At 41.4% G+C, this 25,445-nt stretch overlaps 1 protein-coding gene across 3 annotated transcripts in view; it reads left to right on the forward strand.

Moving 5' to 3' along the window:
• Window positions 1–3,436: 3,436 nt before the first annotated feature.
• CCDC178 (coiled-coil domain containing 178) overlaps window positions 3,437–25,445 on the forward strand; it is a 483,231-nt gene continuing 461,222 nt past the window's right edge. For 2 of the 3 annotated variants that reach the window (XM_033935245.1, XM_033935248.1), the window contains exons 1-2: window positions 3,437–3,560; window positions 15,135–15,278. In XM_033935245.1, the coding sequence (XP_033791136.1) occupies window positions 15,232–15,278 (47 nt within the window). In that variant the 5' untranslated portion in view covers window positions 3,437–3,560; window positions 15,135–15,231. The remainder of the gene's footprint in view (window positions 3,561–15,134; window positions 15,279–25,445) is intronic. The other variant, XM_033935246.1, reaches the window with a different exon arrangement.

Genomic DNA, 25,445 nt, shown 5'->3' on the forward strand with positions numbered 1-25,445 from the left:
GTATGCTTATCAGAATTGCAATTATCCGGAGTTTATGTCCATTGACTTTAATGTTAAAAAAATGGAACCATGTTGGTAGGCTGTGGATAATCGAAGCGTGTGCTTAACCGATGTGCACTTAGGTGGAGTCGACTGTATATGGTAAAGAAACTATTAATTTATATCCCAAGCTGATCTCTCCGCTCACAAAGAGAGAGACAATTGTGCAGTCTACCAGGATGATCCCTTCATTTAGAAAATGCCTGCAGAAGAATTTGCTCCTAATTCTTGCCTAGACTATGAAACCTAATCCCATCACTTACAACAGCACCAGAAGGAATGCTTAATTTCAGGAGATCTGTGAAGACTTTTCTTTTTACATAAAATGTATACAAATGCAAGCTTGATCCAAACCGACTTTTGATTGGCTTCTAACTTCACAATACAGTTACTAAATCCAAATTGTAAACCTGGTATAAATTTACACTTTTTATGTTGATCTATATTGTATGCTGACCTGTATCGTATGGTTGATCTGTATTGATGTATATTATATAAACTGATCTGTATTGATTCTCATTATGGGGTCCTTGTACTATGGCGCGCTAACCAATTTACATTACATTATATTAGTGACTTCTATTCTGCTCGTACCTTGCAGTTCTAGGTGGATTACAAAGAAGCTAACTGGACATTTCCAGAAGATTTGCAAGTTAGGTAGTGGTATACATGGTTGATACTTTGGAGAGAAAAAAATTACAAGAGGGGTTAGACTATTTGGGGGTGGTTTACAAGGGAGGAGAAAGGACAAGGGGAAGAGTTAAGATGTCTGGATAAATTTTTTGAATAGCAGAGTTTTGATTCTTATTCGAAATGATTTGAAATCGCTCGTTGTTGTCAGTAAGTTGGAGATGGAGTGGTCAGGTTTTGCTGCCTGCGTCGCTAGTAGGTTGTCAAACATCTTCTTGTACCGAGTACCTTTGAATGGGGGGGGGGGTAAGTAAATGGGGTCTGAGTTCTTCTTTGCCTAGTAGTAAGATTCTGATTTAGGCGGTTGGTTAGGTAAGTGGGGGAAGTGCCATTTATAGCTTTGAATAATAGACAGTATAGTTTGAATTGAATCCGTTCTTGTATTGGTAACCAGTGTGAGTTCAGGTAGGCAGCGGTGATGTGGTCATATTTACTCAGCGAGTAGATCAATCTGAGAGCTGTGTTTGTACAGTCTGTAGTTGTTTTATCATGAATGCAGGGCATGGTAGATAGAGGATATTGCAATAGTCCACTAGACCTAGAACTAGGGATTGGACTATGAGCCTATATTGCTCTATGTTGAAGAATTTTCTTATTTTTCGTAGATTTCTCATGGTTAAAAATGCTTTCTGGGTAGTTTTGTTAATTTGGACCTGCATTGTGCAGCATCTATCTATCATCACTCCTAGGAGTTTAAGATCGGACTGTATAGGGTATTTGGTGGCATTAATTTCTAATTCTGAAATGGAAGGGGTTTTGGCCTTTTCGAGCAAGAGAAATTGTTTAGTGCATGCTAATCAATTTAGCACGCATTAAAGATTAGCGTGCGCTAAATGCTAAGGCACCCATAGAATATAATGGGCACCCTAGCATTTAGCGTGTGCTAAATAGGTTAGCGCGCCTTAGTAAAAGGACCCCTATGTGTGTTGGCCTGTAATCCATTCTGTGCTCTTTTGGGAAGATGGGATAAAAAAATTGAGTAAATAAATATTTAAGTTTTAAAAAAGTATGTGCATACCGAATATGTTGCTGCTGATTGTACTTTTTACATTTGTTCAACATAACTTATATATGAGTACAGTAAAACTTTGGTTTGTGAGCATAATTCGTTCCAGAAGCATACTTCTAATCCAAAGCACTCGTATATCAAAGCAAATTTCCCCATAGGAAATAATGGAAACTCAGATGATTCGTTCCACAACCCAAAAACTTTAATGCAAAATAGTATACATACTTGTATTGCAGACCTTGCTCCTTTAGAATAGTCACTACACTCCTGCAGGGTCAGAGAGAAAAGAACCATTGGCTCAGTTGTGATGATGTGACGTGTGTATACTGCATGTACTCATATTGCAAGACATTGCTTGTTTAGAACAGTCACTACACTCTTGCAGTGTCAGAGAGAGAAGAACCATTGACTCAGTTGTGATGTGTGTATACTGTATGTACTTGTATTGCAAAACATTGCTTGTCTTGTAAAACACTTGCAAACCAAGTTACTTGCAATCCAAGAATATAAGAACATAAGAATTGCCGCTGCTGGGTCAGACCAGTGGTCCATCAAGCCCAGCAGTCCGCTCACACGGCGACCCTCTGGTCAAAGACCAGCACCCTAACTGAGACTAGTCCTACCAGCGTATGTCCTTGTTCATTATGAACTTGTCTAACTTTGTCTTGAATCCCTGGAGGGTGTTTTCCCCTATGATAGACTCCGGAAGAACGTTCCAGTTTTCTACCACTCTCTGGGTGAAGAAGAACTTCCTTACGTTCATATGAAATCTATTCCTTTTCAATTTTAGAGAGTGCCCTCTCGTTCTCCCTACCTTGGAAAGGGTGAACAACCTGTCCTTATCTACTAAGTCTATTTCCTTCAGTACCTTGAATGTTTCGATCATGTCCCCTCTCAATCTGTTATCCCCATAACAAAATTATATTTAAACAAGACTTGTGGGTATCATGTGTTTGATAATTCATTGTTTTGTGCAGGCTAGGAAGTTAATTTGGGGTTTGTCGCCCAGATGAAAATTCACCCTTTTATATCTTTAGCTGTGCCACAAAACCTAGTTCCTGTACATGCTAGACTTGCAATCTTTGTTTTATTTCATCTGTGAAGCAACGGGCACTTGAACAGCAGAGATGGGGAACAGTGGATAGCAGCCAAACAATATGATAGTAATTTTTTTTTTTTTGGGGGGGGAGGAGAGAATAGCAATTAATTTAAAAAAAAGAAAAATATTTTAAAAGAACAATGAAACACAAAAATAGGCATTAAAACACACGGAAAAAACAGATTTTGGAGCAATGGACGCTGTCTCTTGTTCTATATAGTTGTTGCTCTGAGGATAGAATGTACTAGGCAAAGACTTAACATTTAAGGAAACAAAGTTTAAAAAATCCAAAGTAAAACACTCTATCCAAGCTGTTAACTCATTGAGTTAATCCTGCTTCTCTAAGGATTCTATGATTTCTCTTATTTTGTCAATAATACTGCTTAGATAATAGAGTAAACAAATAGCTCTATCACATTGTGGTACTTAAGACATGTAAATCATTGGCAGCTCTTCAGCACAGAATTAGTGCTATAAATCTATCACTGTTTACATTTGACAGAACATGAAACATGTGCACTGGATATCTTAGAACTCTTGTGGCACATCATGCAAGAAAAACGGCTACTAGAAAAGGCACATAACCAAGCAATAAAATTAAAAGGAGTAAATGAAAGCCTACAAGAAGATATAAACATTGTGGAGAAACAGAGACCTCTGCTGGATGAAAAACTTTCTATTGAGGCTAATGCTATAGCTGCTATTAAAAAAGCACAAATTCAGGTAAGTGGAACAAGTATATAGTATATAATAAAATACTATTCAGCTAACTGTAATTAAGAAAATTATTTTTGTAGCTTAAACTCATATTTGCTACCAAAGCGAGTTTTCTGTTATACATCTCAATAATTGTATAGTATGCATAATTAGTAGGAGGTACTCACATTTGGTCACAACAGTTGTAGAGTTCCTTTTTTATTTTGTTTTTCATTTGAAACTAACCATGGCATTTGCAGTTCTAGTGATTTAACTGCAAGCTTATTTCAAAGTGAAATGCTGTACATAGGAGCAGGTATAAAAGTTAACACAGAAAATAGTACACAGAGATTACTATAGACTATCTTCACATGCAATTTCCTTTCCTTTGGGGACATGCAGCATAGCAAGTTCTCATAGATGGATGAAGTCATTTAGTGGAGCTGCTTGGACAAAAGTTTCTCCAGCTAGGAGAGTTCTTAAAGGCCTTCGAAAGACTGACTGTGTATGCAGGCCAGTTCCTAACTTGCATCATCACAGAATCTCCACAGTCAGTAAGACACTTACTCCACCCCCTCTCCCTTTTACAAAGCCACATTAGACTTTTTTTTTATTGCTGGCTGTGGCAGTATTAGAACCAATGCTCATAGAATTCCTATGAACGTCGGAGCTAATACTGCCGTGGCTGGCAATAAAAAAGCCCAACACGGCTTCATAAAACCAAAGATTCGGTTGGCCCATAGGAAGGTCTGAAATTTGGCAGCTAAAATTTAATGCTAAGAAATGCAATGTCATGCATTTGGGCTGCAAAAACCTAAGGGAATGGTACAGTTTAGGGGGTGAAGAACTTATGTGCACGACGGAAGAGCAGGACTTGGGTGTGATTGTATGTGATGATCTTAAGGTGGCCAAACAGGTTGAAAAGGTGACGGCGAAAGCTAGAAGGATGCTAGGTTGCATAGGGAGAGGTATGTCCAGTAGGAAAAAGGAGGTATTGATGCCCCTGTATAAGACTCTGGTGAGACCTCATTTAGAATATTGTGTAGAATTCTGGAGATTGCACCTTCTTTTTTTTTATCTTTATTAATTTTCCATTCAAAAACAATGCATTAAAATATACATCTACATATAATTAACTTCAAAATTGCATTTACATCAGTCATAGAAATACTTCAAAAACATTTCCCCCTCTCTCCCACCCGGGTGCTGGACATTGTGGTTCCATTAAAGCTCGTGAAATAAGTTTGGTGCAGTAATAGAAGGAGGCATAGCCCCTGATGAAACCGAGTGTGAAACAGTTGGGCAGCTGTCGGGCACAAAAGATAAGTGCTTTCCTTCCTCTAGCACCTTATGCACCTAATGCACTTTATATTTATTAAAACAGATATTAAAAATATTTAAAAACACTTAAAGCACAAGTCACTTTACCAAGACCAATGATGAATTTACCACCCCAGTAAGGGCATGAAAAATCATTAAGTAGTGCCTTGGGTATTTGAGGTCTGGTAGTTCAATTAAACTTGATATGAATTTGTTCTCTAGTTTATAATAGGTTTTGTTTTGAACAAATTTTTATTTTCTTCAATTTCATTTGACAATCGTAAAGGGGACATGAGTTGATGTTCTAAAATCAGCCAGTCCGGAAGATGCTCCATGACTTCAGGAATGATCCAATACATACCCTGCTGCATAATAAAAGCTTGATGGTATCTATAGAAATTTGGAAAATTTACCCCCCCTGCCAATTGTGGCTTTTGCAAAGATACTAAGGCTATTCTAGCAGATTTACCCAGCCAAATAAACTTTGTAAGAATCCCATTCAATTTTTTTTATAAAAGGACCCTTGAAAATAAACTGGCAACATACTCATTTGGTAGCAAACTAGAGGAAAAATCATCACCTTCAAAAAGATAAAAAAAGGATGGAGTTGGTCCAGAGGAAGGCTACTAAAATGGTGTGTGGTCTTCATGATAAGGGATATGGGGACAGACTTAAAGATCTCAATCTGTATCCTTTGGAGGAAAGGCGGGAGAGGGAGATATGATAGAGTCATTTAAATGCCTACATAATATAAATGTGCATGAGTCGAGTCTCTTTCAAGTTTCAAGTTTATTATTTTTTCTTAATTAATCGCTTAATCAAATTCAAAGCGATGTACATATTAAAACAATAGTCAATAAAAACAAACAATACAAACTATAAATAATTACGTTGGGAAATACATATTTGCATTACATAAGGTAAGAAGGGAATTGAAATACATTTGTTAAGAGAAAGCAAAACAAAGGAAAAACACAATAGGAAAAACATTTAAGTAGTAGGTGTAAACTATTAAAATTGCTGACTTTAAAAAAATAATTAAATTAAGTATTAAAATCATCATTAAAAAGAAATGTTTTTAAATTACTTTTAAATTTTACCAAGTCTTGCTCATTTCGTAAAAAGATTGGAAGAGCATTCCAGGTCTGTGGTGCCGTTACTGAAAATATAAACTGTCGTCTGGTGTTTATAATTTTCAGTGATGGAACAGTCAGTAAATTCTGATCAATAGATCGTAAGGTTCTGGTTGGGTGATATGGTATTAGTGATTTATATATGAAAGCAGGAGTCTTATACAGTAGAGAGTTGAAAGTAAGCAAACAAAGTTTATATGTTATCCTATGGATAACAGGAAGCCAATGTGCGTTTTTTAAAAGAGGTGTAACGTTCGAATTTTCTGGATTTAGTAATGAGTTTTATTGAAACATTTTAGATAATTTGTAAACGTTTGAGTTCTGTTAATGATATACCTTTAAAAAGAGCATTACAGTAATCTAATTTGGATATTACTAAGGAATGAATGAGAATATTTAGTGATTTTGGGCAAAGAAATTTTGAAATAGACCTAATCCTACGTAATCTGTAGAAATTAGTTTTGACGGTATTACTAATATGATCGTGGAAATTCAGTTTGGAATCAAAAATTACCCCTAGAATTTTTGTATTATTAACTATTTGTAGTGGAACATTTTTTATGGTGAGAGGAGCAATGAGTGTGGGATTTTCTTTCCATGGAAAGAGCATTGTTTTTTTAATATTAAGAGCCAATTTATTAGTATTCAGCCATTTGAAAGGAAACTCTGCAATGAGAGGGCATAGAATGACTATTGTAACTCTCTTCTCAATGGTCTACCTCAAAAAGAAATTCGTCGCCTACAACTAATACAAAACACTGCAATAAAACTTATATATAAAATAGGCAAATACGACCATGTCACTCCTCTTCTAAAAAAAGAACATTGGCTCCCCATCACCCACCGTATCACCTATAAAATCATCTTACTTTCCTTCAAAATAAAACTTTCTCACCTGCCCTCATTCCTTGATAAACTTCTCATTCCCCAATGTTCCCCACGCACATTAAGATCAACTGATCAAAAATTTATTTTCATCCCCTCCATAAAAGATTTTTACTATACACGAAAAGTAAACTTCGCCGTAACTGCTCCAACCCTCTGGAACTCCCTACCTCAGCAACTCCGCAATGAACAACGACCAGATAAATTTAAGACAGGCCTAAAAACTTTCCTATTCCGCGATGCCTTCACTAACGTTTAGACACATTATTTTTCTTCTTCTCACCAGCAACAAACCGCTTTGATAAAGCGACCCCGCCCCCTATGTTCTATCCAAACCCCACTATCCCTTTTTTCTTCTTAAATATGTAACTCTTCCCCTCCTCTCCCCTCTACCCTCACTTTCCAGTTTGTCCTGTAATGTTATTCATGTTCACATTATACTATTAATACACCTATTTTATTTTAGTCTTCCTATCTTTTAAATTTATTGTTAACCGGCCAGATATTAATTTGATGGTCGGTATATTAAAATTAATAAAACTTGAAACTTGAAACTTAAGAGGTGATAGGCTCCAGAGTAATCTGAGGAAATACTTTTTACGGAAAGTGTGGTAGATGCATGGAACAGTCTCCCAGAAGAGGTGGTGGAAACAGAAACTGTGTCTGAATTCAAGAGGGCTTGGTATAGGCACATGGGATCTCTCGGGGAGAGAAAGAGATAATGGTTACTGTGGATGGACAGACTAGATGGGCCATTTGGCCTTTATCTGCTGTCATGTTTTTATGGACAGGGCCTTAGGTTCCTGGGCAAATCAGGCCCTAGGCCCCTCCCCGGTGCATCCCACAATGCACTGGGAAGGGGTAGGCCCGCCATTCTGAGGAAGGCGGGCCTGCTGGCCGGACAGAGAGAGGACCCATCCATCCATCCAACTTTTGAGGTTAATGGAGGGGGAGTTCTGGGGTAGTGGGGGGTCCAGGGGACTCTGGGGTAGTGGGGGGGCTCAGGATGGGGGTCAGTCATGGGGGAGGTTTGTAAGCAGGAGTACTTGGGATCCCTCCTACCGTTGACGAGTTCGGGGGGAATTCGGGGTTCAGGGGTGTGGAGGTTTGCCAGAAGGAAGGCTTGGGATCCCTCCTGACGTTGACAAGTTTGGGAGGAGTTAGGGGTTTGGGGAGGAGGTTTGCCAGCAGGAGGGCTTGGGATCCCTCCTGCTGGTCATCATGGGGTTCTGGGGGGGGGTTGTGTTGGCAGGAGAGATTGGGCATCTCTCTTGCCGGGGAGGTCGAGTGGGGGGGGGAAGGGATTGCAGCAAGAGAGATTAGGCATCTCTCCTGCCGCGATCTATACTGGTGGGTGAGGGGGGGGCGACAGATTGACTGGGCTGCTGAGCTGGTCGCAGCAGCTGCGATCATCTCAGCGGCCCGATTAGGAACTTATACTTGTTTTGACTTGGTCTAAGTCAAAATGTATAAGTTCCATCTGGCAATCTGTCAAGCCTTTTGATTATGGCTGCCAGGTGACTAAGTCTAGATCAGCCCACCTCCTGCCCTATTCACTCCTTCAAATACGCCTCTTTTCGCTCTAGGTGTATAGAGGCAGGGTAAAGGCCTAAGCTGGTTTTAGATACGTCTAAAACCAGCTTTAATTATCGATACTTGGACGATCTGTCTTTCTGATCATCCAAGTACCGACAGGCCACTTTTTGAACTTTTTTTTATGAACCCCATAATGCATTTCTTTAAGGAACAAAACTATTCAAACACCTATATCAACCCAATCCAAATCCAATACCAGGCCTGCAGGTATTGTAAAATAATACAAAACACTACAAATGTCACTCAGCACCTACAGAGCAATTCCAACATACCATAATAACAGTACCTTCCAAAATCACACAACAAGCATCTACGTACCTAGGAGAAGAATGTAACACAAATACTGCCGTGAGCACTAGACATCACTAAACCTTCTGGAAAACTAAACAAACCAGATTAGAATAGATCAATCATGCAGACAATGCTAACAGAAAACCACATCTCTTTCATACATGCAGAACATGGACCTTTACCCAATCCTATATAATAAAACGCTAGCTGAGCATGCGCACTCCTACCTGCGTGTTCCGTGATCCATAGGTCCGTGGCAGGCAGGAGAGCTGATGCGCGGTTAGGGCCCACACTCGAGCGTTGTGGCTGACTCAGGATCGTGGGAGGATGCGCCGCGCAAAGTGCTGCATAGGTACTGGAGGGGGAGGGAATACCGCTTCTGCACATACCGGCACAAACCTCCCTCCAGCGTTGGCAGCCACAGCACACTAAACAGGCTGCTTCACAGCTTTCTCCTGCAGTTGAGTCCCTCTGCCGCGTCACTGATAACGACATCAATGACGCAACAGAGGGACTCAACGGCAGAAGAAAGCCGCGAAGCAGCCTGATTAACGTGCTGCGGCTGCCAACCCTGGAGGGAGGTTTGTTATTAAAGTCATCTCGCTGGGAGGGTCGCAGAGTCAGCTGGGGTTGGGCTGGGAGGGGAGAGAAGTGTCTGCCTCGGGTGCTTCAGGCAGCAGCAGCGTTTACAATTCGCTGCTGTTGCCGGCTTCAGGCCTTCCTCTCTGGCCGGTCCCGCCAGAGAGGAAGACCTGAAGCCAGTAACAGCAATGAATTGTAAATGCTGCTGCTGCTCAATGAAGTAGTTCAAGGAGGAAAGGGAGCAGAGGGGGAGAGAATGGCTTGGAGGGAAGAAGAGATGGCAGGGCATGGAGGGAAGGAGGAAGGTATGCCAGACCAAGGGAAAAGGAAGGAGGAGATGGAGGGAGGCCATATGGAACAGAGAGAGAGAGGGCGGACACTGGATGGAAAGAGAAGAGAGGGCAGTGAATGGAAGGGGCAAGACAGAGGGTGAACAGTAGATGGAAGGGGTAGAGAGAGGGAGACAGACACTGAATGGAAGTGTGGAGGACAGGGGGAGCAGACGTTAGAAGGAAGTGGGGAGGAGAAAGATAAAAGGGCACATGCAGGATTGAGGGAAGAGGATAGAGTTAGAAATAAAGAGAGACAGACAGGGGGCCAGGGAAAGACACAGACAGAAAGAATGACAGCGTCCAAGCAGAGAGAGACAAATAAAAAAAACCCAAAAACAGACAGACAGACATCTGCTCTAGCACCTGTTAATGTAACAGGCTAAAACACTAGTATAGAATAAGTAACCACAAAATAAAATATAGAAATTAAAATTAAACTGAATACTCAAGAAACCAGACTCTTCATGCAATGTAACACCTGAAAAAGAGAAAGTAATGCATGTCCACTTTTACTGTGTAAAATACTATCTCTCCCCCTGCTTCCATAAAGTGTCTGCCCCTCTCATCTCCCCACTTCCATCCAGCATCTTCTGCCCCCTTTCTCACCCCTGCTTCCATCCTTCATTTGCGCCTCTCTCCTCCCCACTTCCATCCAGCATCTGCCTCCTCTCTCTTTCCTACTTCCACTGAGCACTTCCCTACCTCCCTCCTGACCATCATCATTCTGGCTGTTGCTATTTTTCCTCTAAACGAGAAGTAGCAGCAGTAAAACAGCCTACCTTACTCTCCTGTGGTGGACCCCTACCATAGTGTTCATCCCTTTCCCCAGCCTTTTTATTTTTATTGTAATCCGCTGATTCCCTCTTTCCTCATGTTCTCAATTGTTTTTTTACGTTCTGTTTTACTTTTTTGTTTTCTACCCTATTTAGTTTTTAATTTAGTTTATTTTAAATTTTAAAGCTTTTATTGTAAACCGCTTTTCTGTTTTATATTTGCAGTATATTAAATAAATTGAACTTGAACTTGAACATCTAGTTACTATGATTTGGATTATTCTTCCCAATCTGCATCACTTTGTATTTGTCCATATTAACCCCCTCTTTTACAAAGCTGTGCAGCAACTGCACCGAAGCCTTTTAAATCTCTATGGGCTTCGGGGCCGTTACTGCAGCGGCCCGTAGTAAACAGCTTCGTAAAAGAGGCCCTAAATTTCATCTGCTATTTGATGACCAGTCTTGCAATTTCCAAAGGTCTACCTGCAATTTTTCAAAGTCTGCATGTTATAATGCCTTTGTACCTTGAGCATTGTGTTCAATTCTTTTCACTATATCTCAAAAAAGATATAGTGGAACTAGAAAAGTTCCAAAGAACTACCAAGATGATAAGGGGCTAGAACTCCTCTCTTAACAGGAAAGACTTAAGAGGTTAGGGCTCTTCAGCTTGGATAAGAAAAGGCTGAGGGAAGATATGATTGAAGTCTACAAAATCCTGAGTAGTGTAGAACAGGTTTAAGTGGAATGTTTTTTTACTCCATCAAAAATTACAAATACTAGGGGATACTCGATGAATTTAAAGGGAAATACTTTACAACCAATATGAGGAATTATGTTTTCACTCAGTGAATAGTTAAGCTCTGGAACCCATTTCCAGAGGATGTGATAAGAGTGGTTAAAGTAGTTGGCTGTAGAAAAGGTTTGTACAAGTTCCTAGAGAAAAAGTCCATAGTCTACTATTGTTACAAACATGGGGGAAGCCACTACTTGCCTTGGATCTATGGCATGGAATGTTACTACTATTTGGATTTTTACCAGATATCTGTGACCTGGATTGGCCACCATGAAGAAGAGATACTGGGCTAGATGGACCATGGGTCTGACCCAGTAAAGCTATTTATAAGGTCTTATTCCTAGTTTATTTAGTCAAACAGTATCCCGTTTTGAGCTCTTTAGGGAGGACAGGATATAAAACCAACCAAATAATTAAATATGCATGTAAAGTAAACTGAAATATTGTACATGCTTGTAAATATGAGCACCCAAATTTCCAGAGGTAACTTTCAAAGCAGAATTGAAAATTCTTGGAAGCTCATACAAGGAAAATAATATACTGTACATACTTTTTGCCAGTTGTTACAATTATACATGATCAGCAATTGTAATTTTATTACTTCAATTTGTTTCTAAAGGGAAACAATATGAAAATATGATAGGTAAATGAATATGTATGTGTAGTTTCTATTTATTTAAACTTAATATACTGCCTTTGCTGACAAGTAGGCCAAAGCAGTGAACAACCGTCAGCTTTCCTCCATAATCCTAGTTCAAAAGCTTCTCTCTTTTTATAACATATATGATGGTAGGGGTGCTTGCTTTAATTTTTTTTTGAATGTTATTTTATGGGTTTCCCCCCTTTTACTAAGCTGTAGTGGAGGTTTCTACTGTGGCCCGGAGCGCTACATTCTCTGACGCTGCTCCGATGCCCATAGGAATTCTAGTACACATGATAATAAAATACACAGCTTTATAAATCCACTTAGGATGTAAGCAGAATATGTTTTTAAAATAAATAAAGTTTGGGGCTCATTTTCAGAAAAGAAAAATGTCCAAAAATGGCATTAAGGGGCACGTGGATGTTTATATCTCTAAACTTTCCAAATGCCATTTCAAAACTCATTTTATAGACAGTTTTCTATGCTGTTCATTTGCAGTATGTCTAAATCTCAAGGGGGCATGTTGGAGGCGTGGTTTGGGCAGGACTAGGATGGGCTTATGATTTGGACTTTTTTTTTCACATTAATGGAACATTGTAGAAAACAACCAGGGTACAATTTGGATGTTTAAGCCGGGCCCAAATGGCATCCATCCGAGGGTAATCAAGGAACTGAAAGTGGCTATAGCTGAACTGCTTCAACTAATAGCCAATCTGTTGATCAAATCGGGAAGGATTCCGGAAGACTGGAAAGTGGCAAATGTTACGCCGATCTTCAAGAAAGGTTCGAGGGGAGATCCGTGAAGCTACAGGCTGGTGAGTCTGACCTCGGTACCAGGAAAGATGGTAGAGGCGCTGATAAAGGACCACATCATTGATCACCTTGACAGACACGATCTGATGAGGACCAGCCAGCATGGCTTCTGCAAAGGAAGATCTTGCTGCACTTCTTCAAGGGAGTGAACAGGCAGATAGACAAGGGTGACCCAGTCGACATTGTATATCTGAATTTTCAGAAATCGTTCAACAAGGTTGCGAGCCATGGAATTGAGGATGAAATACTCACGTGGATTAAAAAATGGCTGGTGGATAGGAAACAGAGAGTGGGAGTAAATGGACAATACTCGGACTGGAAAAGCATCACGAGTGAAGTGCCACAGGGTTCACTGCTTGGACCCGTGCTCTTCAACGTATTTCTAAACGTCCTGGAAATTGGTATGATGAGTGAAGTGATTCAATTTGCAGACGATATGAAGTTATTCAGAGCAGTGAAGACACAGGAGGATTGCAAAGACCTGTAACGCTCGAGAAATGGGCTGCGACATGGCAAATGAGGTTTAATGTGGATAAGTGTTAAATGATGTATGTCAGTAACAAAAATCTGATACATGAATACAAGATGTCCGGTGCAGTACTTGGAGAGACCCCACAGGAAAGAGATTTGGGAGTACTGGTCGACAAGTCAATGAAGCCGTCCGCACAATGCGCAGCGGCGAAAAGGGTGAACAGAATGCTGGGAATGATTAAGAAGGGGATCACGACTAGATCGGAGAAGGTTATCATGCCGCTGTACTGGGCCATGGTACGCCCTCACCTGGAATACTGTGTCCAGCACTGGTCACCGTACATGAAGAAGGACACAGTACTACTCGAAAGGGTCCAGAGAAGAGCGACTAAAATGATTAAGGGGCTGGAGGAGTTGCCGTTCAGTGAGAGATTAGAGAAACTGGGCTTCTTCTCCCTTGAAAAAAGGAGACTGAGAGGGGACATGATCGAAACATTCAAGGTAATGAAGGGAATAGACTTAGAAGATAAAGACAGGTTGTTCACCCTCTCCAAGGTAGAGAGAACGAGAGGGAACTCTCTAAAGTTAAAAGGAGATAGATTCCGTACAAACGTAAGAAAGTTCTTCTTCACCCAGAAAGTGGTAAAAAAACTGGAACGATTTTCTGGAGGCTGTTATAGAGGAAAACACCCTCCTGGGATTCAAGACAAAGTTAGACAAGTTCCTGCTAAACCAGACCATACTCAGGTAAGGCTAGTCTCAGTTAGTGCATTGGTCTTTGACCTAAGGGCCGCAGCATGAGCGGACTGCTGGGCACAATGGACCAGCAGCGGCAATTCTTATATTCTTATGACCTGTTTCAGTAAAAAAATAAGTGCCAAAAAGGTGCCTAAACTGACCAGATGATCACTGGAGGGATGAAGGGCATGACTCCCCTCACATTTCCCCAGTGGTTGCTGACCCCCTTCTACCTTTCCCCCCCACCCCCCAAGATGTGAATGAAACAGTACATATTAGCTTTTATGACAGTTTCAGATGTTATAGCCAGTCCTATTAGAGCAGCAAGCAGATTCCTGGAGTTGCCTAATTATCGATGCAGTTGACTATAGAGATGGGTACCTAGACCCATGTCCCACTCCAACTAGTACACTTGTAGTAGAACAAGTGAGTGTTTCAAAGCCTACCCAGATCCTACTATACCTACACATAGGTGACACCTGCAGGCATAAGGGCTATTGTTGTGGTATAAAGTTGAGTCCAGTAGGTTTTGGAGGTTCACCATAAATACAAGGGGCCACTGAAAAGTTCTCATCCAACCAAGAAAATGATGTGGAGCCATGAAACTTACTTTTCTTGACACTTTTCATTTCAATGATATGAAATGAAAAGTGTGAAATAACTTGTAAGTTTCATGGCTCCACATCATTCTCTTCGTGGCTGGGCTGAAAACTTTTCAGCGGCCCCTCATATATGAGGATTATGGTGAGACATGTACCTGGGATATTTTGGGTAAAGTTCACTGTAGTGCCCCATAGGGAGCCCTACTGCTCTGCTGGGATGTCTGTGTGCCTGTCTACTAAGAATGCTGGCCCCTTTTACAACCCAATGGCTTATTTTGTGTGGTTTTCTTTTGGATTTTTATTTTATTAAGAAATGGTTCAAAAAGCTCAACGCATTGTGCATCAAGACATCTAAGAAATGGCAATTTTCAAAACAAAAAGACAGACATTTTCCTGTTTGAAAATGGTCATGTTCGCTACTGGATTTTTGGATATGTTCTGCAATATGTCCAAAACTGGATTTAGACATCATATTGAAAACGCATCTCATTATAAACTTTGAATGTGTCATCCTTTTTTAATACAAGAATTTGTGAAATAAGTTCTCTTTCTGAATAGAATGAGTAACAGGATGGAACTACAAGCAGCAAAAATAAAACAATCCATGTGGTAAATTTTCCTTTTATTAGGCAACAAGTGTGCAAAATGAAGCGGAAGATGAATGTATAAAACATCAAAAATCTCTTAGATGAATTAATTGCATACGCCAACAAGAAAGAGACAGAAATGAAACAGCAGCGCGAAGACACTATAAACAAGCTAAAACATTTGTTGTAAGAATCTTTTCTTTCATTTCATTTTTTAAAATAGTTACTTTCCAGCATTTTTGTGTAATCGGACTTAGAATCTGAAAATGTTGAATTTTTATTTTATGTTATTTTTGTAATGTGAAGTTACACATCACATTGTTTTGTTGGATTTACTGTGGCAGCATCACTACCGTGTCTTTGTAAGGGGGGGCCCTTTACTTTGTTTTACTCTACAGTTTCTTCCTGTTCAGTCAGAGCTGGGGCTGGGAGCTGGTTTTTTTGGGGTTTTTTTAAATTCAATTTTCTATACCGTTCTCCCAGGGGAGCTCAGAACGGTTTACATGCATTTATTCAGGTACTCAAGCAGTTTTCCCTCTCTGTCCCAGCGGGCTCACAATCTATCTAACGTATCTGGGACAATGGGGGGATTAAGTGACTTCCCCAGGGTCACAAGGAGCAGCGTAGGTTTGAACCCACAACCTCAGGGTGCTGAGGCTGTAGCTTTAACCACTGTGCCACACTCTCCCCTTCATTTACTACTAAAATATTTTCCCAATTTTATAGGATGTACATAGTTGAAATTGTTGGTTCAGTTTGTCTTTAGATCAGTCATCTGTTAGGGTTACCATATGGCTCCAGTAAAAGGAGGACGGATTGAGATATCCGGGTTTTACTACCAATGAAAGCTATGGAAGTAAAACCAGATGTCTTAATCCGTCCTCCTTTTTCTGGAGCCATACGGTAATCCTAATTTGGATGCCAAATTATTTGGATTGTTTGAGTCCATTAATGTCTATATGGAAAGCAGTTATGCTACCTTAATATTTCTTCTGTTTCTTATGACAGTTGTGCTGAAAGTATCTCTCCGTAATTTTGGTAATGGTACAAGGTGTTGTGATTGTTCATTTTCTTCATAAATAAGATTTACACATAAAACCTGCTGGCTAGCATCTACCAAAGCAATAGCGGCTCTAAGACTTCAAGTGTGGTATGAATACTCACACAACTGAAAGAGAGGCAAACATTTTGCTGGCCTACATTTCAGGTTCCTATTGTGGCCCTAGGGAGACACCTAGGGCTGCCTAAACTCACTTAAGGCCACTTCTGGGCAAAACCACGCCCATGCCTAGCCTTGGGCAAGCTTAAGGTAACCCGCCGAAATGGTGGGGGGTAGTGCTTACTGCGGGCATGGGGACAAGGCCATCCACCGCCCCGTGGAATGGTGAATTGCCTTTCCCCGCAGGTTAAGGGAGGGAACGCACGCAACCACCTTCCTCCTTCCTACTTACTGGCCAAATCTATCTCCCTCCCTCCCTCCCTCCCTTCCCCTTCCCTTCGCGGCACATTAGTTTCCAAAGTAACTTGCTCACGTGTGTCTGTGGGCATCCGGTTGCACCAGAGGGGAAGCTTCCACCCATGGATGCACACGACTGCAGGCAGGCTCAGCCGGCTTTTGCAAGTTACTCTGGAAAGTAACTTAAAATGCGCCATAAAGGTGGGAGGGAGGGAGATTCTCGGGCCGCGCGAGGGGCGGTGAGGTGGCAAGAGAGAAGGGTGGTGGTGGAAAAGAAAGAAATAGATGCTGAAGGGGGGGGGTGGAGAGAAACAGACACTGAAAGGAAATGGAGAACAGAGAATGGAAAGAAGACGCTGAAGGAAAAAAATGGGGAAGACAGCGTGGGCAGAAGATGCTGAAGGGAAAAATGGGAAAGGCAGAGTGGGGAGAAGACACTGAAGGGAAATGAGGAAGACAGAGTGGGCAGAAGACCCTGAAGGGAAATGGGGAAGACAGAGTGGTGAGAAGATGCTGAACGGGAATGGGAAAGACAGAGTGGGGAGAAGACACTGAAGGGAAATGGGGAACAGAGAGTGGGGAGAAGACGCTGAACGGAAATGGGGAAGACAGAATGGGGAGAAGATGCTGAAGGGGAATGGGGAAGACAGAGTGGGCAGAAGACGCTGAAGGGAATTGGGAAAGACAGAGTGGGCAGAAGATGCTGAACGGGAATGGGAAAGACAGAGTGGGGAGAAGACACTGAAGGGAAATGGGGAACAGAGAGTGGAGAGCAGACACTGAAGGGAAATGGGGAAGACAGAGTGGGGAGAAGACGCTGAAGGGAAATGGGGAATAGAGAGTGGAGAGAAGATGCTGAAGGAAAAAAAATGGGGAAGACAGCGTGGGCAAAAGATGCTGAAGGGAAAAATGGGGAAGACAGAGTGGGGAGAAGATGCTGGAAGGGAAGAAGACAGAGATGCCAGACTATGGGGGGAGTGTAGGGAAGAAGATGGGTGCCAGACCAATGGGGGGGGGGGTGAAGGGAGAGGCACAATAACAGATGAAATAGAAGACGCAGAGAGACAGTGATGGATGGAATTGAATGAGAAGATGAAGAAAGCAGAAACCAAACGACAAAGGTAGAAAAAAAAATTCTATTTATTTATTTATTTTTATTTTTTTTTTTCTTTAGGATAAAGTAGTATATTAGTTGTGTTGATAAAAATTTATAAATAAAGCCCTGCAGCTGAACATCTCTTTCTCTAGTTCAGCAGCCAGAACTTTGATTTATAAGGAAGGAATAAGCTAAATATTGCAATACTGAGGCTTGTATGGATGCTGTGGGGGCGGGGTGGGAACAGTGGTCTCGGGGACAGGGCGGGGACAGGGACGGTGGTCACAGGGTTGGGGTGGGGACGGGGACAAATTTTTTCCCACATGTCATTCTCTACTCTACACATCTCCCTAGGCTCGCGAAAATGCCTACATTTTCTATGTTTCTATTCTTCCACAACAGGTAATTGAGGCCAGCAGCGTGCCAGATTTTAAGAAAAGATGGGATTGGCTCGTGAGATCTCTTCATGGAGGTAGTTAGGGGGTGGGTCATTGGAGTGGGCAGACTGGTTGGGCCGTGGCCCTTTTCTGCCGTCATTTTCTATGTTTCTAAAGTAGGCTGCCTGCCTCGGATTTTTTTTTTGTTTTTTTTTAAACATGAATCCCGATTGGATGGTTAGACAGCGGTAGGATGCCTACCGCCGCCTACAATCGGATGCCATTTATAGAATTTGCCTCAAAATGTCCAAAACAAGTCAATTTAGAAGTGGGAAGGGCCAGCATTTTAATATACTGGCCACAAAGACATTCCAACAGAGCAGTGGAGCACCTTAAGGGCACTGCTGTGAACTTCATATGAAGGGTGCCAGGTACACATTTCATAATAACCCCCTTATAGTGTATGATGAGCTCACCAAATCTCCCCGAAAACCTACTATAACCAACTTGTCTTATCACCCCAATAGTCTTTATGGCACCAGGTGATTATTGTTTATTGAGAACTTCTATACTGCTAATAATGACTGGGGAGTCAATTCAGAGCAGTTTACATGAGCTTCTGTAATGGTGTTACAATACAGCCCAAAAAGAGGACTGCAGAAAAGAATACCAGATGAAACTGAAAGAAACCAAGAGAGAGATACATCTGGCGAAAACGCAGAAGGAAGAGCAAAAGGCTAAAAATGTAAAAAAGGGGGACAAAATTTTTTTTCAGATATATCAGTGAAAGGAGGAAGATGAAAAATGGAATTGCTAAACTAAAAGATGCTAGGAACCGATATGTGGAGAGTGATGAGGAAAAAGCAAACATGCTAAACAAATAGTTCTGCTCTGTGTTCACGGAAGAAAATCTTGGAACAGGACCTAGGTTGTCTGGCAAAGTTACATTAGAAAATGGAGTAGATTCTGCGCCGTTCATGGAGAAAAGTGTTTATGAACAATTTGAAAAACTGAAGATAGACAAAGTGATGGGACCGGACGGGATCCATCCCAGGATACTGAGGAAGCTCAGAGATGTTCTGGCGGGGTCCTATTAAAGACTTGTTCAACAAATCTCTGGAGACAGGAGTGGTTCCTGGAGATTGGAGAAGAGCGGATGTGGTCCCTATTCACAAAAATTGTCACAAAGTTGAAGTAGGAAACTACAGGCCGGTAAGCCCTTACTTCGGTTTTTGGAAAAATAATGGAAGTGTTGATGAAAAAAAGGGTAGTGAACTTCCTAGAATCTAATGGGTTACAGGATCCGAGGGAACATGGCTTTACTAAAGGTAAATCATGCCAAACGAACCTGATTTAATTTTTTGATTGGGTGACCAGAGAACTAGATCAAGGACATATGCTAGATGTTAATTTTCTTAGATTTCAGCAAAGCCTTTGACACGGTTCCTCATAGGAGGCTCTATGAACAAACTTGAAGGGCTGAAGTTAGGACCCAAAGTGGTGAAAGCGAATAGAATCTGGTTAACGTACAGATGCCAGAGGGTGGTGGTAAATGGAAGTCGCTTGGAGGAAGGAAAGGTGAGTTGTAGAGTCCCTCAGGATTCGGTGCTGGGCCAATCTTGTTCAATATGTATGTGAGTGACATGGCTGAAGGGTTAGAAGGAAAAGTTTGCCTTTTTGCTGATGATACCAAGATTTGTATCAGAGTACACACCGAGGAGGGAGTGGAAAACATGAAAAATTATCTACAAAAGTTAGAGGAATGGTCTAATATCTGGCAACTAAAATTCAATGCAAAGAAATGCAGAGTAATGCATTCGGGGATTAATAATCAGAAGGAGCCGTATATGCTGGGAGATTAGAGGCTGATATGCACGGATGGGGAGAGGGACCTTGGGGTGATAGTGTTCCAAGATCTAAAGGCGAAAAAATAGTGCGACAAGGCAGTGGCTGCTGCCAGAAGGATGCTGGGCTGGATAAAGAGAGGCATAACCAGTAGAAGAATGAAGGTGTTGATGCCCCTGTACAGGCCATTGGTGAGGCCACACTTGGAGTATTGTGTTCAGTTTTGGAGACCGTTTCTGGCGAAGGACACAAAAAGACTTGAAGCAGTCCAGAGGAGGGTGACAAAAATGATAGGAGGTTTGCGCCAAAAGATGTATGAGGAGAAACTGGAAGCCCTTAATATGTATACCTTAGAGGAAAGGAGGGAGAGGGGAGATATGATTTAGACATTCATATATTTGAAAGGTATTAACGTAGAACAAAATCTTTTCCAGAGAAAGGAAAATGGTAAAACCAGAGGACATAATTTGAGGTTGAGAGGTGGTAGACTCAAGAGCAATGTAAGAAAATTCTTCTTTATGGAGAGGGTGGTGGATGCCTGGAATGCACTCCCGAGAGAGGTGGTAGAGATGAAAACGGTAAAGGATTTCAAAAAAGCATGGGATGAACACAGAGGATCTAGAATCAGAAAATAATAAATATTGAAGAACTAAGGCCAGTACTGGGCAGACTTGCACGGTCTGTGTCTGTATATGGCCATTTGGTGGCAGATGGGCTGGGAAGGGCTTCAATGGCTGGGATGGTGTAGATCAGTGGTCTTCAAACTCAAACCCTCTGCAGGGCCATATTTTGGATTTGTAGGTACTTGAGAGGGCCCTCAGAAAAAAATAGTTAATGTCCTATTAAAGAAATGACTCTTTATAGTTTACTAGTCTTTAAGCCCGTTACATTAACGGGTGCTAGAATAGATGTGTGTGTCTGTCTTTCTCTTTCTCGGCTGTACACCACCACCCCTTACCTGTGATCAGGATAATTGCACACAAGCGTACTTATAGCTATTCTAGGGTTGTAAAATGAAATGACAAAAAAATAATGATGCAAAATATTTTAATAAAATCCAAAATCTTATTTTTTATTAGATATCGATATTAGATCATAAGATTACTCAATTCCATTGATTAGCAAATCAATTGAGTATCATTTGCATCAGAGAATTATTACAGAAGCCAAAAGCTGGCCTTGCTCATAAAAAATTCCAACGTTTTACCAGTTACATGTCCATATATATCCTAAATGACGACATTCCTTCGTTACAATCCATCTGCAGTCTAATTGGTTCACATTATTTATTCCCATATAAGGCTAGCTTCATATAGGCGTGTCACAAATTACATTCTTATATCTAAAAAGTTACATTCTCACATTAAGCTTACATATTTTATAAAAAGAAGAAATACATAAACAAATATTGTAATATACTAACAAAACTCCTCAGCTTATATCCTTTCCTGTAAATATCAGTGTGTCTTTTCCTGTAATCTTTGTCTCACAAAGACTGCAACAAAGAAAAGATGGAAAAGAGCAGGTACCCCTCCCATCAAGATCTACGTAGAAAAAAAAGTTGCTCAAGGTCAGAGGTCAAACACCATCTGATGCCTTATCAGGATCTCTTCAGGATTTCAGATATATGAAAATCAAAAATAAAATATATTTCTATCTATCCTTATTAATTTATATTTGTTAACTTATTACCTATAGCTACCTAAATGAATTTCTATTATGTAATTTTTCCTAACTTTCTGACACTTAATTTTGGATCAATTCATACCATGATACACATGTGGTTTAGATTTGTCCTTAGCAAACTCAAGTCATGGCAAACCTAGGGCCCCCTGGTATGTGGATACCAGGTCAAAAGCCAATTCCTGTCTGCCTACATTTCCCTGAGGTTTGGCCTAGTTCAGGCTGGTCACTTTTTAAACACAAAGAAGCTCTATAACTTTCCCATCTGCTGGTATGGTGGTTATCAATCACAAAACGTCTTAGCCTGCCTCCCTATATCCGTCAAGCACATGACATATATCAAATCCATATGTTAACTTAAAATCCCTGTTTTTAAACTTTTTGTATTTCTGATCATTTTATTCCAGCTTATCCAATTTTAATTTATTCATGTATAGCTACTAATCCACATTCTCACTTGCTCTTGGATTAGGCCCTATCTATCAACAGTTTTTTCTAATTAGTAAATCCTGATGCAATGTGAGAAAGTGTAATAGCTGAATTTTTTTATTTCATGTTTGCTCACTCGTACCTGTCCAGGTAACTAAGCTGGCCCACCTCAGAACTACTTAAGGCATAGGACAAGGTCCTGACCTGTTCCCCCTGTCCAGCAGTAGCCCTTCTTCCTTCCTTTTACCTCCCCCGTGTCCAGCAGCACCTTTCTCCCTTCGTTTTACCTCCCCTTGTCCAGCAGCAGGCTTTCTCCCTTCGTTTAACCTCCCTCCCGTCTGTCTCTCTGTGGTCCCCTTCTGTTTCCTCCCCCCTCAGAGCAAAGTATGATTGCTATCTGGCCCCAGCACACCCCTCCCCTCTCCCCCTCCACTATCTTATCAGCACCCTCGCAGTCATTGCTGAGACAAACCGCTGCTAAATCCACTGCACGCGCCCCAAGCCGCACACACCACAAGCCTCCCCCAAACCCGGCGCACGTGCCTCAAATGGAATTTGGCATGGAGGCAAACAAAACGGCGGCAGGGATCATAACCACCTAAGTGCGCATGTGCACTTAGGATTTTATTAAAGAGGATAAATCTTTCCTTTTGGCTAAGTCTTAATAATAATATTGTCATTTATAGCTAAAGAGACATATGATCAAGAAACTTTTTTATTTACTTTTGTGATTATGATAAACATACTGAGGACCTCAAAATACCGTAGTACCTGGTGGGCCCGCATGTGGGCCCCTGGGCCACGTGTTTGAGACTACTGGTGTAGATGGACTAGAGTGAGCTTTGATGAAGACTTCAGTAGTTGAAACCTAAGAACAGTACTGCGCAGAGCTTTGGATTCTTGCCCAGAAATAGCTAAGAGGAAAACCAAAACTAAAGCCCAACAAATTTTTAGATTGAATCAGGTTGGGCAGACTTGATGGATCATTTGGGTATTTATCTGCCATCATCTACTATGTTACTATGTTACTTCTGTACAGGTGTTACAATACAGAGTTAGCGTTTTCTATGATGGTTTTCAATATAGACATTTATACCATAACCAATCATACAACGTATATATTACTGCCTCCTATGGGAGGGACCTTAAACAACCTGGGCTAATCAAAGCCTCAGGCCCCTCCCCAATGCATCCCAAGTTGCACCGGGGAGGGGAAGGCCCATTTTGAAGAGGCGGGCCAGCTGGCTGGAGGGAGTAGGCATCCCTCCAGTCAGCCATCTAATTCAAGGTACGGGGAGAGGAGGTGGGGGGGGGGAGTTGTGTGGCAATAAGTAGAGAATTGGCACTCTTCCATTCCTGGTGGTGGTGGGTTCGCTTGGCAGCAGGAGAGAGTGGGCATCTCTCCCGCTGCTGGGGAGGAGGTGTTGGTTGGCAGTGGGAGAGATTGAACATCTCTCCCGCTGTTGTGGTTTTGTTTTTTGTTTGTATGTTTTTTTCTGCACAAGTGCCCATTGCTATCACCAGAGATGGGCACATGCAAATTTTGCCAGTCTACGCTACTCTTCACCAACCTCATTTACATGATCATTTTTTTGAGGAATGATTAGCTTTTTTTAATTCGCTACCAGAACAGCTGCGATAGCAGCCCACCGTTCTTTATTGCATTTTTTTTTTTAAAAATCTAGGCCTTTAATGTTCTTTCATGGAATTTTTGAATTGCTTCAGGGCTTCTATAATCTGAGTCTTATTGTCTAGTCCTGATGCTCCTGGGGCTTTCAGTATTATTGCTGGCTGAACTTTTATGGAGTGCAATTAAAGCCTATTACTTGCCTTCTTTGTTTCAGGGTACCTGTGAAATATGGGCATAACTGATAATCCATTATTGTTAGCTGATTCCTTTGTTTCCCATTTCTTGACAAAGATACAGAATACTAACAACGATACAGATTATACAGATTCTTTTTCCTCCCTTCCCCAGACAGGATACCCTGAGCATTAGTTTTATATTTCTTAAACTCAGTTAGAAATGATTCCAGTTTCCTTTATGAAGAATCCAGAAATGAGTTTTAGTTTATTCCTTTTGTTCCATGGGAAAACAGTTGTTCCTCCCAGTTGGAAAGTTGACTTTGGGAAACCTCTCCTTAAAAAAGTCCACTTTAGACCTTATGATACAGTATGTGTTAAACTGTAGACAAGTACTGTATCTAACTTAGCCATGATTTCCAAATTGATTGAAAAAGTGGTGTTAACACTGATGAAAGGCAGTCTTAACAAGGGAAATTCTGTACATATCCAGCAATCCGGTTTTTGTTAAGGGTTGTAGCATAGAAACAGTCCTAATTTCGATGCATGAAATGGGTTTCCAGCCAGTCTGGGTAATGGTAAAGTTACTGTTCTACTTATCTTGGATTTACTGACAGCTTTTGATCTAGTCAAGCCACTTGCTGCTGATGGTTGGGCTGTGAGTGCTAGGGCTAATGAAGTCAGCCCTGGGATGGTTTGTTTGTTTATTTTTGGGTGGAGAGGGGAGATTTATATGCCACCTTTATGAAGGGATTCCTGTACCCTACAGATAATTAAAATTACTGTCCTTTGCAGGGCCGGATTTAGATGAAAAGAGGCCCTAGGCTATTCCACTTATGAGGCCCTTTCACCTCCCATTTTTAAGTTTGTAAATTACATAAGAGATAATAAAATACATCATTACTGTGATATATATCAATATGTTAAATGAAACATGTTGTTATTGGTACTAACCTTTATAAAAAATGTGACACGGATAATAAATTAAAAAAAGTCAAGAACACTTATTTGGACATTTCTCAGCACCATATATAGTACTTGTAACAATAACTAATCAAACATAACACACAACATTGCCCCTTCCTATGCCCATAGTGCCCCCAGTGCATCCTTCCTCACCTCAACCCCCTCCGATGCCCGCCTGCCTCCCATCCCCCTTCCATTGAACATCCCCCCATGCCATCCTGCCTGCCTGCCTTCCATTAACCCCCCACCCCCCTCCAATGCCAGCCTTCCTGCCTCCCATCCCCCTTCCACTGAAACCCCCCCCCCCACCCACCCCCCGATGCCAGTCTGGGCCGCCCTGTCCTGACGGATCCACGTTTTGCCTCTCTCCCCGCGGGGCTGGGCTTTGCCCAGCTGTTTCCAGACTAACGTCTTTCCCTCCCCAATCCTCCTCCCAGGGCGAGAAAAAGAAAGGGAGAAGCCAAGTCGGTGCCCCATTGCGACCGGAGCCGGTTCCAATCCCGAAGCGTAGAATTTCTCCTTATTTTCGGTTCAGTGTTTTAGAGTTCACTGTTTTTAGAATAGTGTAATTTTAATTTTGCTAACAATTTGAATGTAGGCCCCTCTTGATCTTGAGGCCCTAGGTTGAAGCCTAGTTAGCCTATAGGAAAAATCCAGCCCTGGTCTTTTGGAATGGGCAGTGTTCAGACCCTGTGAAG

This window comes from Geotrypetes seraphini, chromosome 2 (assembly GCF_902459505.1).
Source record: "Geotrypetes seraphini chromosome 2, aGeoSer1.1, whole genome shotgun sequence".
In the NCBI taxonomy this organism is placed as follows: domain Eukaryota; kingdom Metazoa; phylum Chordata; class Amphibia; order Gymnophiona; family Dermophiidae; genus Geotrypetes; species Geotrypetes seraphini.